This window comes from Gorilla gorilla, chromosome 18 (genome assembly GCF_029281585.2).
Source record: "Gorilla gorilla gorilla isolate KB3781 chromosome 18, NHGRI_mGorGor1-v2.1_pri, whole genome shotgun sequence".
Classification (NCBI taxonomy): domain Eukaryota; kingdom Metazoa; phylum Chordata; class Mammalia; order Primates; family Hominidae; genus Gorilla; species Gorilla gorilla.
In genome coordinates this window covers 87316119-87332016 of record NC_073242.2, presented here as the reverse complement: position 1 = coordinate 87332016, position 15898 = coordinate 87316119, and the positions used below count along the sequence as shown (strand labels likewise).

The following is a 15898-nucleotide window of genomic DNA, read 5'->3' as shown; positions in this document are numbered from 1 at the left end:
CTGGAAGAATTGAGGAGCACTCACCAGGAGTCAAATGAAGTTAATTCGTTTCTAGTGATTTTTGGAGTTATTTTTCTCAAAGGAAGTGTTTGACTTTGGTAAGTTGCTAGTTGAAGTGTGGAATCCAAGAGTCCTTGAGGGCTATAGGGACCCAGGCAGGCGTTCTCTCTGATTAGTATCCACAGCAGCATGTTTAATGCTTAAATGAAATGCTGCTTTATTCTCTTGAAGCCTCAATAAATAGTGTTTTTATGGTTTTTTTTTTTTAACCCATAGAGTTCCTCCAAGTCTCAACATGATCACTTGGCAGATTTGGGGATTAATAGTTTAATAGTTTTATCCCTTTAATATATGAGTTTATTTGAGAGCAAACCACGTGTGAAAAGAATATCTTGATATAGTGTGCCCATTTTCATGTATAAAGCAGGGCTCCAGATAGTTTCTAGAGTTTAATTTCAGGATCTGCCATCTCATCATCAGGGTGGTGTAGTGTAAGAAGTGCTGTAAATGAGAGGGCAGAAGGCTTGAGTTCCAGAACTAGCTTCTTCATTGATACCCACTTGACTGTTTTCTCATCTGTGAAATAAGCATACATTTCCTGCTTAAGTCACAGGATTGTTAGGAAAGTCAGATAAACTATAGATAGATGGGTAGAGAGATTGATTGTCATGTTTTAGTAATCTACAAAATGCTTTTCTTTCCTGAGAGAGTATGGCCTAGGAAGTGGTCTGCCTGGTTTCAGGTGTTAGTTCAAACTGTAGACGCTCTGTGACGTCAAACAGTTACTTAAGGTCTCTGTGCCTTGGTGTCCTTCCTCAAGTAAAACTGTTACTAGTGCTCATCTAAGGCAATTAAATGTGCTTAAAACAGTGCCTGGCCTGACAGATCAATAAAGTATAGTAGTAATAACAATGTTACATTTGGGTCATGCGAGTGATGTTAGAGGCAGAACCAATAGTAGAAAGGGTTGTAGTGTTCTCCTAATGAGATTCAAAGGGTCTGCTCTATGCCTTGCCTTTAAAAAAAAAAAATGTGTTAAAATACATGCAACATAGGCTAGGCGCAGTGCCTCACGCCTGTAATCCCAGCCCTTTGGTAGGCCGAGGTGGGCGGATCACCTGAGGTCAGGAGTTCGAGACCAGCCTGGCCAACCTGGTGAAACTCCGTCTCTACTAAAAATACAAAAAATTAGTTGGGCATGGTGGCGGGTGCCTGTAATCCCAGCTACTCAGGAAGCTAAGGCAGGAGAATTGCTTGAACCCGGGAGGCAGAGGTTGCAGTTGGCCGAGATTGCACCATTGCACTCCAGCCTGGGCAACAAAAGTGAAACTCGTCTAAAAAAAATAAAATAACATAAAATTTACCATCTTAACCATTCTTAAGTGTACAGTTCAGTGGGTAATGTTGTGCAACCATCACTGCCATCCATCTCCATAACTCTTCATCTTGTAAAATGGAAACTCTATCCATTAAACAGTAACTACCTATTTCTCCCTCCCCCATTTCCTGGCAACAACCGTCTTACTGTTTCTGTGAATTTGACTACTCCAGGTACCTCATATAAGTGGAATTGTACAGTATTTATCCTTTTGTGGCTGGACTATTTTGCACAGCATAATGTCCTCCAAGTTTATCACTGTTGCATGCATCAGAATTTCCTTCCATTTTAAGGCTACATAATTTTCCATTGTATGTATATACCACATTTTGTTAGCCATTCATCCATCGGTGGATGGGTTGCTTCCATGTTTTAGCTATTGTGAATAATGCTGCTTTGAATATGCGTGTACAAATATCTCCTGAAGACCCTGCTTCACTTCTTTTGGGTATAGGCCCAGAAGTGGAATTGCTGGATCATAAGGTAATTCTATGATTAATGTTTTGAGGAACTTTCCATAGTGGCTATACCATTTTACATTCTGACTGCAGTGTACAAGTGTGGCTGTTTCTCCACATCCTTGCCAACACTTCTTTTCTGGTTTTTTTGATAGCAGCTATCCTGACTTGTGTGAGATAGTATCTGATTATCATTTTGAATTTATGCCTTGCCTTTTTAAATAATTTTTTTAACTCCTGAGAGTAAACAATTACCCTCAAGGAGTAGATCATGTAATTGGGGTGATGAAACTTGAAAGATTAGAGGAAAAGTTTTCTGTGATGAAATAACATTGCTCAGATAATATTTTTATTTAGGTCAAGTGCAGTGAGTTTTAGGGATGCCACCAGGGTAGTGAATTACATGCCATCATCCAGGCTGAACTTTCTTTTTACTCTGTCCTTCTACATTCTTGGCAACCATTGTTCATTGCAGGTGATGAAATTAATAAGCAGTTGTTAGTTTGGTAGTAGAGTAAAAGTAACCCCAAATTTAAGAGCTAGGAGCTGTAGATATGTTCCTGCCTGTCTTGAATTTGTCAGTTCAGTTGTTCTTTTTTTCACCGCTTTGTCTACTAGATTTCAAGTTAAAAAAAATTTTTTTTTATTGGTTTGGACAATAGCTAAACTGATTGAGTTTGAATCTTTTAAACAGATAGTCTCTGAATTGGAATAAATGAACCCCAGATGGAGACTTCTTCTAGCATGCAGAGTGAAATTGTGAGATCGTTGTGGAAATATATGTATTTTCTCCATTTTGTGTAACTGGTGGTGAACGGCTACAGGCTCTGGACAGGGGAGTCAAGGCATCCTTATTTCTGTAAAACTAGGTTTATTTTCCTTAGGATACCAACAATCTTCCCTCATAAATCCTAACTTTTTATCTCTGATTCACATTAAAAGGATCACTTTCAGCTCCTCACAGCTCATTGGTTTAGTTTCTCGAGCATCTCTCCAGTTCAGAGGAATAAACTGAGGCTGAAGGGATCTACCTGTAGCTTAGTTTTTGATGGTTTGGAGGGAAGCGTCCTGGACTGTGGGTCTGTCACCTTCCTTTTTTATCATTTCTTGGTATTTTGTTTGCATGTGAGGACTCTAGCTGCCTTTGTGACTTGGGACTCCTTTGTGCCACCTTCAGAGTTGCCCTGCTATTCCCAGTCTTCTAGTTTGGGAAGTTTAAGTTAGACACCTGGTGGGCAGCAAAATATGCTTCCGTTGCTATGCCAGACACCTTTAGATGTATTGAGAGAGAGGTTCCTCTTAACTGGGTTGTCCAGGCCTGACCTGTTGCTGAATAACCGGAGACCAATGCAAAACTTTACATGGGACAGCGTCATAAAGGCAACTAATGGGTTGTGCCTGTAAGGAGTTAGGAGTACTGTTAGAATTAGAAGAGGGTTTTTGGTGGATATAGGCCTCTGGCTGTGGGTTTTTTTCCTCTCTGTTACCACTCTTATAGATCTATAGCTGCTTTCCAGTATTGGATGACAAATCTAGAATTTTCTTATATTGAAAGGCATTGACTAAACTGGTAGCATTGGCTGAATTTATAAGTATAAGATAGCCAGCTTTGGCCGGGTGCAGTCGCTCATGCCTGTAATCCCAGCACTTTGGGAGGCTGAGGCAGGCTGATCACCTGAGGTCAGGACGAGATCACCCTGGCCAACATGGTGAAACCCCGTCTCTACTAAAAATACAAAAAAATTAGCCGGGCGTGGTGGCACACACCTGTAGTCCCAGTTACTTGGGAGGCTGAGGCAGGAGAATTGTTTGAACCTGGGAGGTGGAGGTTGCGGTGAGCTGAGATTGCGCCACTGTGCTCCAGCCTGGGCCACGGAGTGAGACTCCGTCTCAAAAAAAAAAAAAAAAAAAAAGCCAGTTTTTATTTTTCTTTTAACTTCTTAACATAATTTTGGACTTAAAAAAAGTTGCAGGAATTCCCATATCTGTTTCACCCAGACTCCTCAAATGTTAACATTTGCTTTATCCTTCTCTTTCTCTCTCATATACACACACATATGTGTACATATATACACACCTATATAACATTTATGTTATGTATTTCTTCCTGACGTGCTTGAGAGTAAATCGTAGTCATCCCTAAATACTTTGGTATGCATTTCCTAAAAATAGTTTCTTACATAACCCTACAATGCCATATTAAAAAATTAGAAGGTAACCATTGATGCATTGCTGTTAGCTAATCTACAGCTCTCATTCACATTTGCCAGCTATCCTTATAATGTTCTTTATAGCAAAGGAAAATCCCAGATCACATGATTATATTCAGCTGTAGTCATGTGTTACATTCAGTTGTCACATTTTAAAAGTCTGGAACAGTTGCTCAGTTTGTTTCATGAATGACATTGACGTGTTTGATCTTACAGGCCGGTTATTTTGTAGTGTGTCCTTCCCTGGCTATTTTTTAATCGGATTGTACAGTGCTTTTTTTCCCCAAAGTTTCGAGCTCCCTCGTTAATGAAAAAGGGACTAAGGAGTAAGGTTTCTAAGTGGAGTCGGGGAACATGCACAGCAGCCACATCTGCTCTCCTGGGAACCCTGGCACAGCGGGTGGAGAGCAGGTATCATCATGGCAGCTGGCTCACAAGGACACAGCGAGAGCCCAGCCTGTCAGTCGAGCCCCCTGTTATAGGTGATGCAAGTGCTCTTGTTTCATAGTCCTCTCCTCTGTTTTGTTATGTGTTCAAAGCTGTATCTTAGTGACCAACAAAAGATGAAGGTTTCTCTGGTATGTGTGTATGTTATATTTTCCCCCTCCCCTCCCCTTCCCCACCCCACACACAGGCAAAAAAAGTCTTGCTTTATTATTTATTGGCAAATCCATTGGCCTCTCTTTGCCTCTGCTATTATAACAGTGTCTCAGTGATAAAATACTCTTTTTTCCTTAGTTAGGTTTCTCCCGTTAGCCACACTTGGGAAACAAAAGCACTGTGGCAAGAGTATAGCATGCAGTCAGACTGCCCAGCTTCCAGCTTTGATTCCTGCCCCTCTCTGCCATGGGCTCTGTGATCTTGGGCAGATAGCTCAACTCTGCTACATAAGGACTTTGTGAGGAATCACAATGACTTATTAAATAATAAATTACTAAAAATATGAAAATAACACTATCATTTATTAGGTGCTTACTGTGTTCTGGTCACCATTCTGAGTGCCTTATAAAGCACACTTGATTATGATAGACTTACTTTTTCAATACTGTTTCTATTCTTCTTCAAACTCTTTAACTCATTTAAGACAAGGAGTAATATGTATAATGAGAGTAATTATTTTTATAGCCTTTAACCTTTCCAGCAGACTGAAAAGTTAGATAGAAGTGCTCAGTCACTGTTGTATCAGATTGATTTCTCCTTTCCTGATTCAACATTTCTTTCTTCAGGAATGGGATCTGTTGGAAAACATTAACTGGCTCTGTGCTGATTTCAGATTCTAGATATTAAGGAAATGGGAGTGGTGACAGGAAATGAGAGCCAGCAGCTGGGAAGCAAGTTTGTAACCTGATGTCAGTGAACTGGTCTTTCACTCCTGAAAGACAAAATTACATGTAACTCATTGGAAGAGCAGGTGTCTCACCATTTTGTTTCAGTTTTCCATTTGTGAGTGCATGATATACAGCTGTTCAGAGCTATATTTCCACTTGGCAGTTATCTAGTAAGCCCAAGTTTTATTTTTAAAGTGTGATATGGGTATTCAAAATTTTTAAGTGCCCTCAATGTAACTACTTAAAAGATCTTGACACATAAGCTGTATGAGTCTGTAAATTATTTAACTTAATGTTAAAGGTTCTTATGGGCAAGCCCATTCTATTTCAGTTTTTTCAAATTTAGGCACACTCTTGAACACAACAGAGTGTACAAGATAGCCTACTATCCATGTGATTGGCTAACATTGTTTTAAAGTTTTATTTATTAACTTCAAAAGGAGTCTCACTTCTGATTACTCTTGTGTATTTAAGCCAGTGAAGAAAAAGAAGATAAAACGAGAGGTTAAGATTCTGGAGAACCTTCGTGGTGGAACAAATATCATTAAGCTGATTGACACTGTAAAGGACCCCGTGGTAGGTGCCAAATGGTTGGGGGAGTATACTAGTAGACCGGGGTGTGGATATGGGGGTTGTTTAACACACAGAACCTCACGTAATGATACAGTGGGGATGGTGGTGTTTGTCTTTAACTACTGACTGGTTTGAAAACCAGAAAAAAATCATGGTGGCCCAGTGATAAAACAGCTACCACCACTGTGATGGAACCTAAAAGTGTACAGAGAAAAATCCCTTTTCTGGGTTTGTACTTCACTATTTTGATTCAGCCCACAAATGTTTGCTGAATGTCTCCTTTAAGCCCCAGCCTCTTTCCAGTTTTGAAAGTTCGTTACTGCCAATTTGTGTTACTCTACCTCACTTAAGTAAGCATGACATTTGAAAATCTGGGTTCACACAAGGAAGGAATGAATATCTCCACGTGGACACCTGGCATAAAGGCCTGAGCAGGTCCCAGCTCCACTGACCCTGTGAAGAAGTCTTCTTCTTTCCCTTAAATCAGCATATGCCATTAGGGCTCACGTCGCATATGTAGATAGACTAAAATATTTTTGTCAGTGCTTAGTTTGTAGCCATTTTAAATGTGCTGTTTAATTTTGTTTTCTCTCCCTAGGGAGTAACTTAACCTTAGGTGTTTTTGATTAGCTAAGGTTGGAGACACCTCACCTCCCCACTTTTGTACCCCTTCTTGTCCCATTGCTGTTCTCCACCTGCTCTACCTCAGATATTTCCCTGTTATCCTCCCATGATAGTTTTGTTTATTAAAGAAATAAGTTTTTGCTTCTGGCTGCTAAAGACATCCTCATAATAATATAGTAGCTAACATGCACTGAGTGCTTACTATGTGCTGGGCACATTCCAAGTGCCCAACTGTGCCATGTCACTCAGTCTTCACAACAGTCCATTGGGGTGGGTACCATTTATTGTTTACATTGTACAGATGAGAAAACCGTAGTTTGCAGAGGTTAAAAAATTCACTCAAGATTACACAGTATTGTTGAAGCATAAGGAAAGTTTTTCCTTCTGGACCCTGAGAAGACTGAGAAGGGAAGGGATGGTTGTATGCCAGATTGTAACTAATTGGCCTTTAAGATATCCTGTCCTTTTAGCACAAATTGATTTTATAATGACTAGTTCTGGACTGCCTCATGTTTGAAAATGGGCTGCATTAGAAATGAGTACCCATTGAAAAATGAGCACCGTGTAAAAATATGAATTTCAGAATAATTTTTAAAATGTGAGTCAGTATGTGGTATACCAGGAGCATCTTTGTTTTGCTTTTTCTTTTTTTAAGTTAGCAGAACTTAATTTGTTAAAGTATGTGTATGTTTTACATGATATGTAAGACAAGTAAGTTGAAGATGACAAAAATCAACAGGGACCCCTTGTCTATTAGAAGGTCAGGCTTACTCCACTATTCTCCTGTTGAGAGAAGTGGTAATATTGATGAAACCGTTACAGCTTCGGGCTGGTGAAGAATTTTTAATCATGGCTGCTACTGGGGCTGCTGTTTGGACTCTGAGTTGTCCTCGCAGAGATCTGCATGCTGCCCTGTGGCCTGTTTCCTAGGTAACTTTCACATGGTTCTTGAGCAAAAGATTTCTAGATGTTTTTTTTTTTTCTATAACCCCTTAAGTCCCTACTTTCTCCCAATTTTGAAAGCTTATTACTGCCAATTAGCATTATTTTACTTCAATTAAGGAATCCTGTTATTTGAAAATCTAGATTTACACAAGATGATATTGAGCACTTTTGTACTCATTGGATTAAAGATTATAGTGCTTTAAAAATATTTGATTATATATGAGTTTTTAGGAACAGGTCTGCTTGATAAGGTGAGACAATCTTTAATGGTCTCTAGCCAAGGCAATAATATTATAGTATAGCTTATTGATAATATCACGGATGGTTATATTTTCCTTTTGGACCCCTAAAAGACCTATGATACATTCCCACAACCTATGACAATTCTGTCAAGTGCAATTCTGGCTTGCTAAACTAAGATGAAAATGTGTCACTTTTTTTGTATATGGCAGACTGGAACACTGCAGGGTGTAAATCCTCACATAACCTTTGAAGATTGGTTAAGGCCATTGGTAGGTTATTCGGAGAATACATTCCTCTTAAAACTTTTTGTTATGAAATTTTCAACCATTTTCAAAAGTAAATGAAAAATGTAATGAACTTCCTTCACACATGACCCAACTTTAGCAGTTAATCAGCTGTGGCCAACCTTGTTTCATCTATACTCCCACCACTTCCCACCTCCCACTATCCCTAGTTATTTTGAAGCAAATTCCAGACATGATAAAATTTCAAGAGAATACTTTTCTTGACAGGCTGTCCCTGATGAGTGAATCCCTGTGTTATCTAAGTAGGATTTGGGGATGGGCCATTTTGGCAGAAGCAGATTACATTGATTATTGTTTGGGTACTTAAAAAGCATTAATATTCTCTTTTACAGTCAAAGACACCAGCTTTGGTATTTGAATATATCAATAATACAGATTTTAAGGTGCGTATGCTTTTCTTTCTGGCATGGGGTTAACGGGGTGAGGGGGAGCTGGTGATAAATACTGTGTACTCCAGAACCCAAGGGGCCAGGGCTGTCATTGGTGAGAGGAGGAAATAACAAATTGGGTTCCTTAAGGCATGAGTGCAGGATGCAGAAAGTGGCTGGGGTTCTTGCATTAGGTGAAATTACTTAATCACCCTTTGCCTTGCCTACTCCAGGAGTAGCTGCTCGGCTGGGTCTAAGCTAATGCCTCATCTGTAACACTCCTGTTTTAGACAGCATAGCTTTAGTTGTATGTTAACTTTGCCTTTTGTACGAAATCTTACTTTGCCGAGAGGAAGGGATAGACCAATACAAGGCCCTTGTGAAAAGAAGCAATGCATTGGATTCAGTGCTGTCAAATAATGAGTGTGTGTTTGCGCACGTGACGTACAAAGAAATGATTCAGAAAAACCAGAGTCAGTGCTTTAGAAGAGCCCTATCGGGTTTTTTACATTTTCTTATAATGTAAATTATTTTAGACATTGAAGTGTTCTTTTAAAATCATGGTTTTAAACTCGTGTTTCACAAAATTTATTGTTCAAACATTAAAACCTTAATATCAAGGTTTTTGGGGTTAGGCATACTAGACGTGGTGGAAACCCTTTTTTAACACGTAATTTAAAAACCAATATACAAACAAAATAGTAGTGTTGATTTTCAGGGGCATTTGGAGGACTTGTAGTTGATTGTAACTCTGTTAGTGAATAAGAGACTTGTGATTTTGTTGTGACAGGAGCTAGAGACAAAACTAAATCAGCAGTTGAAAGATGTTGGTATCAGGACGGATGGTTCTGGGTGAAAGTAAGAGAACCTTATTCTCACACTTTTTTTTTTTTTTTTGAGACCGAGTTTCGCTCTTGTCACCCAGGCAGGAGTGCAATGGTGTGATCTTGGCTCACTGCAACCTCTGTCTCCCGGGTTCAAGCGATTCTCCTGCCTCAGCCTCCCAAGTAGCTGAGATTACAGGCATGCACTACTACCCCCAGCTAATTTTTTTTTTTTTTAATTTTTAAATTTTTTTTAGTAGAGACGGGGTTTCACCATGTTGGCCAGGCTAGTCTCAAACTCCTGACCTCAGGTGATACACCCACCTCGGCCTCCCAGAGGGCTGGGATTATAGGTGTGAGCCACTGTTGTGCCTGGCCTAATTTTTCTTAATCACTCTAATATGACTAAAACAAGGTTAATTAGTGAAAAGTAAGCAAAAGAAGATATTTTGACTTATAAAACAATAAGGAAGTTTTATGTGTAGTATAGCACTTTCCCACATGTGACAGATTTTCTTGTTAATGTGATTCCTTACAGGTGAAATTAGCAGTGAACTCTAAAAAGCAGGGTGTAAATTTTTTCATTCAGTAGCATAACAGCGCTTAGCTGGTAGGGTACTATGCTGATATGTGTAGCTGATCCTATGAATCACCCAGGTTTATCTTGGTATATGTGAGTGGGAATGTGTGTGCATGTCTTGGAAAACCAGATAGGCTTTAATGAAACCAAATATTTTCCTGATGCAAAAGTTGAAACCTTATCTGAATGGAACTTCGTAGTGTAATTCCCCAAGTTTTAAATGCCTGGGCTTTGTTAATGAGTTTTTACCAATTGTCTAGCTACATGTGTAAAATTTCACCTCAGCATTTTGTGGTTTTGTTTTGTTTTTTTTTTGAGACGGAGCCTCGCTCTGTCGCCTAGGCTGGAGTGCAATAGCGCGATCTCGGCTCACTGCAACCTCCCCCTCCCAGGTTCAATCAATTCTCCTGCTTCAGCCTCCCAAGTAGCTGGGACTACAGGCGTGCACCACCACGCCTGGCTAATTTTTTTTTTTTTTTTTTTGGTATATTTAGTAGAAACGGGGTTTTACCATGTTAGCCAGGATGGTCTCGATGGCTTACCTCGTGATCCACCTGCCTTGGCCTCCCAAAGTGCTGGGATTACAGGCGTGGGCCACCGCACCTAGCCCATTTTCTGTTTCTTAAAGTGACATCTGCTCTGTTGATTTAACAACTGCTAAAGATCAGTTAGTGGGAATTCTAATTTCTTAGAGAAATTCTCTCTGGGGTCTTAACCCTCAAAGGGGATGTTTCATACATTCTCTCGTAGCTTTCTTTAAAGGGATTATGGGAAATTAATGTTTTTTTGAAGCTTGCATATCTGAAGTCATTTTTATTTTGTCCTGCCAATTAATGTATTTGCTAGGGTATAGAGTTCTAGGTTATAATTCGTAATTTCCTTGATTTTGAAGAGATTGTTCCAGTATTACCACTGAAGCCATTCTAGTTTCATCTTATGTGACGGTTTTGTTTTTGTTTTTCTCCTCTGGAAGCTTTTAGGATTTTCTCATTTCCAGTCTTCTGAAATTTCACAATGACGTGCCTTCGTATGGGTCCCTTTTATCTTTTGTTCTGCATACTTGCTGGGCTTTTTCCCCTGTGTTTTGGAAAAATATTTTTAATGTTCTTTGATTTTTCTCCCCTTTCTTCTTTGTTCTCACTTTCCAGAACTCATTCAAATGTTAGACTTCACATCTTACAGCTCCATTTTGGTCTTGGAACTTTTTAAAATAGTATCCTGTTCTTTTATGTTTTATGTAATACCTTCTGTTTTCTCACTAAGAATATTGTATTTTTTCCCTTCATACTTTTTCTCTATTTTTCTTTGTGTGTGAGTTTTTGTTATTTTGTTATTCAGTCTCTGAAATATCATGGTTTTTGAATGTCTGCTCATTGCTCTAAAGAACTATCAGCCCCTGTCTCAAGGATGCAGTCTTGGCTGCTGGTATCTTAGCCTCAAATTGAGGAGAACCATGGGGAGTGTTGTGCAGACTTCACCTAAGTCTCCAGTTTTCAGTGTGGCATCTTAAACTGATTTTCCCGTTTCCAGTGCACTCTGTTTCCTCTCTTAGACCAACATTGGAGGTCCCCCATCCTGAACCTTTCTGAGGTTGTTCAGTTTAAAGCTGTTTGCTTTTGGCTTTTTGCTGTTGGCAGAGACATGTTTTCTAGCTTCACAATGTTGTTTCTCCTATCTTCTTAGTTCTTACGATTTAATCTCCCTGCTCCTTTTACGGTTATTTTAGAGGAGTTTCAGGTAGAGCAGAGGTGTTTGATCTGCCTTGTTTAACTGGAGGTCCCCTTTGAATGTTCAAGCCATGACATTTTAATCAAGAGATCATTAAATATCAGATGGCAGATGTGTATTTTTGAAGAACAAATCATGGCAGGAAAATTATATTCTTTTCCAGATAGTATGGCAGGCCACAAACAGAAAATCATTTAGTTCACCGTCGTGATGTCCTTTAGTCTTTTTATTTTGTCCTGTGTCCATCTTATTAGGAAAGTTTGTTTTTTTGTCTTTTTAATTTTAGTGTAAAGTATATTAATAACTGGTTTTAAGGTTATCACCCAGAGAGTGTTCGTCCCTCGTTAATACCAGGGTGAATTAACAGTGATGCAGCCCGCAGCCCATTCTTTTCAGTATTTTATATTTGTGCAATGGATTATAAATTTTGATCTATAATTTTATTTTGTCATAGGGTCCTTCTCTAAGTTTGCTATCAAGGTTATACTATATAAGATAGATTGGGTAGCTTTTCCTCTTCCTATTCTCTGAAAGTTTATGTAAGATAGGTATTATATGGAAAGATGTCTTTCAAGGATGGGAGGAAGACTTTGAACTATACTTTCCTTTTTAAAACATAAGTTAAAGTTTATCCAGGTTTTCTGTCTCTTCTTGAGTCTATTTGGATAATATATATTTTATTCACTTTCAATTTGATTGACAAAGAATTCTCTTAGGACTTAAAAACTATATTGTTGACTGGTCACACAAAAAAAAAACTCTGGAGTATCTGTAGTTATCCTTTCCTTCACATTTTTAAGTAGTATTTGTGCCTGTACTCCTTTTTAAATCAGTCTTGCTAGAGATCTGTCATTAATCTTTTAAAAGAACCAGCTTTTTGGTTTTATTGCTCAGTTATTGTTTTTGTTTGTTTTTCTCTTTCTGCTCCTATCTTATTTTTCTTCTTTCTTCCTTCAACTTTGTTGGGCTTCAGTGGTTTTCTTCTTCATTTCTTGAGTTGAATTAAACTCATTGGATTCTGTTTCTCTTTTTCTTTTTTTTTTTCTGAGACAGAGTCTCGCTCTGTTGCCCAGGCTGGAGTGCAGTGGCGCAGTCTTGGCTCACTGCAACCTCTGCCTCCTGGGTTCAAGTGATTCTCCTGCCTCAGCCTCCTGAGTAGCTGGGATTACAGGCGTGTGCCACCATGCCCGGCTAATTTTTGTATTTTTTAGTACAGACGGGGTTTCACCATGTTGGTCAGGCTAGTCTTGAACTGCTGACCTCATGACCCACCCGCCTTGGACTCCCAAAGTGCTGGGATTACAGGTGTGGGCCACCAGGCCTGGCCTTGATTTTGTTTTTTTTGACAATACATGTGCTTAAGTTTGTACAACCCTAAGCGTCATTTTACCTGTATCCCATGGTTATGGAACTCACTTCTGGATAGTTTTCAAACTAGAAGTGCAAACTGCAACATTGTGAATTTGCATTTTTCTCCGAAGACTTTTTACTTGGAAAATTGGAAAGAGTAACACAATCAGTATATATTCTTCACCTAGATTTACCAGTTGTTACTGTTTTGCCACATTTGCAGTTATTTTTCTGCCTGTCCCCTAACCCTCTCTTTACTTTCTTTTTTTTTTTTTGAGACGCAGCCTCGATCTCTCACCCAGGCTGGAGTGCAGTGACCTGATCTTGGCTCACTGTAACCTCCGCCTCCTGGGTTCAAGCGATTCTCCTGCCTCAGCCTCCTGAGTAGCTGGGACTACAGGCGTGCACCACCACACCCAGCTAATTTTTTGTATTTTTAGTAGAAACAGGGTTCCACCATGTTGACCAGGCTGGTCTTGAACCCCTTACCTCAGGTGATCTGCCCACCTTGGCCTCCCAAAGTGCTGGGATTACAGGCTTGAGCCACCATGCTCAGCCTCTCCTTTCCATTTCTATTTTATCTTTTTGCTGAGTCATTTTAAATTAAGTTGCAGACATCATTATGATACGTCACTTGTAAATACGCTAGCACTGAAACTAGGCTGTTTTCCTATGCAAACCGCAATACTTTTAGTATACCGAAGAAAGTTAATATTTATACAATAATGCCATCTAAGATAAGTTCATACTCAAAAGTTTCTCTATAATTATTGTTTCAGTAATGTTCTTTATAGCTGTGTGTTTGTGAATGTATGATCCAGGATCCAGGTGAATTTTTTAAAAATTTGATTGCACTATGTTCAGAGAACGTGACCTATATAATGTTAATTATTTGGAATTTGTTGATGGTTGCTTTGTAACTTTAGTACATGATCATTTGTTATACCAAGTGTGTTAATTTAGTTCAGAATTATGGCCTACTGATTTTTTTCCTTGTATTTCACTTTATGGTGGAGGTATTGGTTTGGTCAGTTTCTCCTTAAAATCAGCAGTTTTTATGCTTCATATATGCCAAAACTGTAATAAAGATATTTTAGAACAAGACAAAACTTCGAAACGAATGAGAAAAGTCAGTCTCTAAGAGTTGGAATGAATAATTGTAGCAACCTCCCATACTTAAAAGTGTCTCAGGCCGGGTGCGGTGGCTCATGCCTGTAATCCCAGCACTTTGGGAGGCCGAAGCAGGCAGATCACCTGAGGTCGGGAGTTAGAGACCAGCCTGGCCAACATGGCAAAACCCCATCTCTACTAAAAATACAAAAAAATTCGGCGGGCTATGGTGCACGCCTGTAGTCCCAGCTACTCAGGAGGCAGAGGTAGGAGAATCACTTGAACCCGAGGGGGCAGAGGTTGCAGTGAGCAGAGATCTTGCCATTGCACTCCAGCCTGGGCAACAGAGTGAGACTCCATCTCAATTGAAAGAAAAAAAAAGCGCCTCAAGAGAAGCTAAGGTACTATTTTGAAATACAAAAAAAAAAAAAAAAGATTTCGATAAGACACTCCAAATGGGCTCCATCCTAAGAAGCTGGTAGAATCATATTGATATTTGGAGAATTTCTAAATCACTCACATAGAGGTAAATCACCACTTAGTAAATAATGTGAGGCCTTGTTAATTCTGTTAGAGGTTGAGTTTACAGACTAAATAGTTTCCTTAATTGGAGAAACAAATTGTACTTTTATATTATGTCGTGTATGTTATCATAGGTCGTTAACATTATTTTGTCATTTCCTTGTAGGAAAATAAGTGACATTTTCAGGGGATTCGTAATAACTTTGATCTGCTTGATTAAAGATTTATTCTACTTCCTTAAATTTCTAAAAATGTTGACCTCGGTTTTATTCTGGAACTTAGAGGTTACATGTAAACAATTCTTAAACTGATGACTGCTACAGTAAATACCTCTTTTGCTTGGACTTTATATATCCCACCACTTTTTCTTCTCTCTACACATGACAGGGCATAGACTGAGCTGCGTATATCAGGGAATGTGCACACACTGTGTGGCTTGAGAGTTTGGTGTGTTGGTGATTCCCACATCTGGCAGGTGACCAGAGCTGCCTGGGAAGCTGTCTTATAAAAGTGTGAATCTTCCTGAAGGTCATGGTTGGGAATGGGGTCTTCAAATCTGTGGCTGACGGTGATGCAGCTGAATCGCACTTGGAGTCTGAACAGCTGTGTGTATGCCTACGGTAGCAGTGAGGCCCACCTGTGGCCATGCCTTTGTGGGTGTCTGTGGTTTTACACCATGGAGGCCCTCCTCAGACTTTTTGGAGCTAATTAAAAGGCCCAGGAAATTTCCACCTTTTAAGTCATTTATTTTTTGAAAATGTAACCAAAGCTGACTTCCTGCCAGCATTTTGCAGTGGATTGTTTAATAATGTTCTCCCCGTAGCTGGCTAAGAAGAAGGGAGAGAAAGTGTGGTTCTTGTGACATTTCTCTTTCTAATGTGTCATGGACTCTTGGTACTTCTCTATTTCTTGGAAGAGTGCTTCTGTTTTGTTCCATTGACTGTGAACATTGTAAAAACATGTATGCAAGACAGAGCTGCCATACATGGTGTTTGGTGTATGAAGCACTTGCTTTTCTGCTGTGTGAGGACTTCATATGTGGTTGGAGTTCAGTGTAGGAAATGGGTGTGGTACTGAGTGAGTTGTTCAGTGGGCTCTTGGCATACTTGGGTGGTGGGGAGAGTTCAGAGATCTTTTATCACCAAATTTGATGACTCTGCCACCAGCCACTGTACCCATTTCTCCCTGTTGTGTATGCCACGAAGCACAGGGAATGTTGGCATGAGACTCTTGGGGTCTGGACAAAGCACACAGCAGAATGAGGAGTCACCCTGAGAACCTGAGATTACCACCAGTCCCTGTGTGAGGAATGTTAACTCTGGGGACATTGTGTTCTTAATGGTGTCCTGTGC

The 15898-nt window shown here is 39.6% G+C and overlaps 1 protein-coding gene across 1 annotated transcript in view; it reads left to right on the top strand.

The window, feature by feature from the left end:
- The window catches only part of CSNK2A2 (casein kinase 2 alpha 2), a 40160-nt gene that overhangs the window by 5403 nt on the left and 18859 nt on the right, over nt 1-15898 (top strand). The window contains exons 3-4 of the mRNA XM_031002758.3: nt 5849-5950; nt 8397-8447. Coding sequence (XP_030858618.1) covers nt 5849-5950; nt 8397-8447 — 153 coding nt within the window. The remainder of the gene's footprint in view (nt 1-5848; nt 5951-8396; nt 8448-15898) is intronic.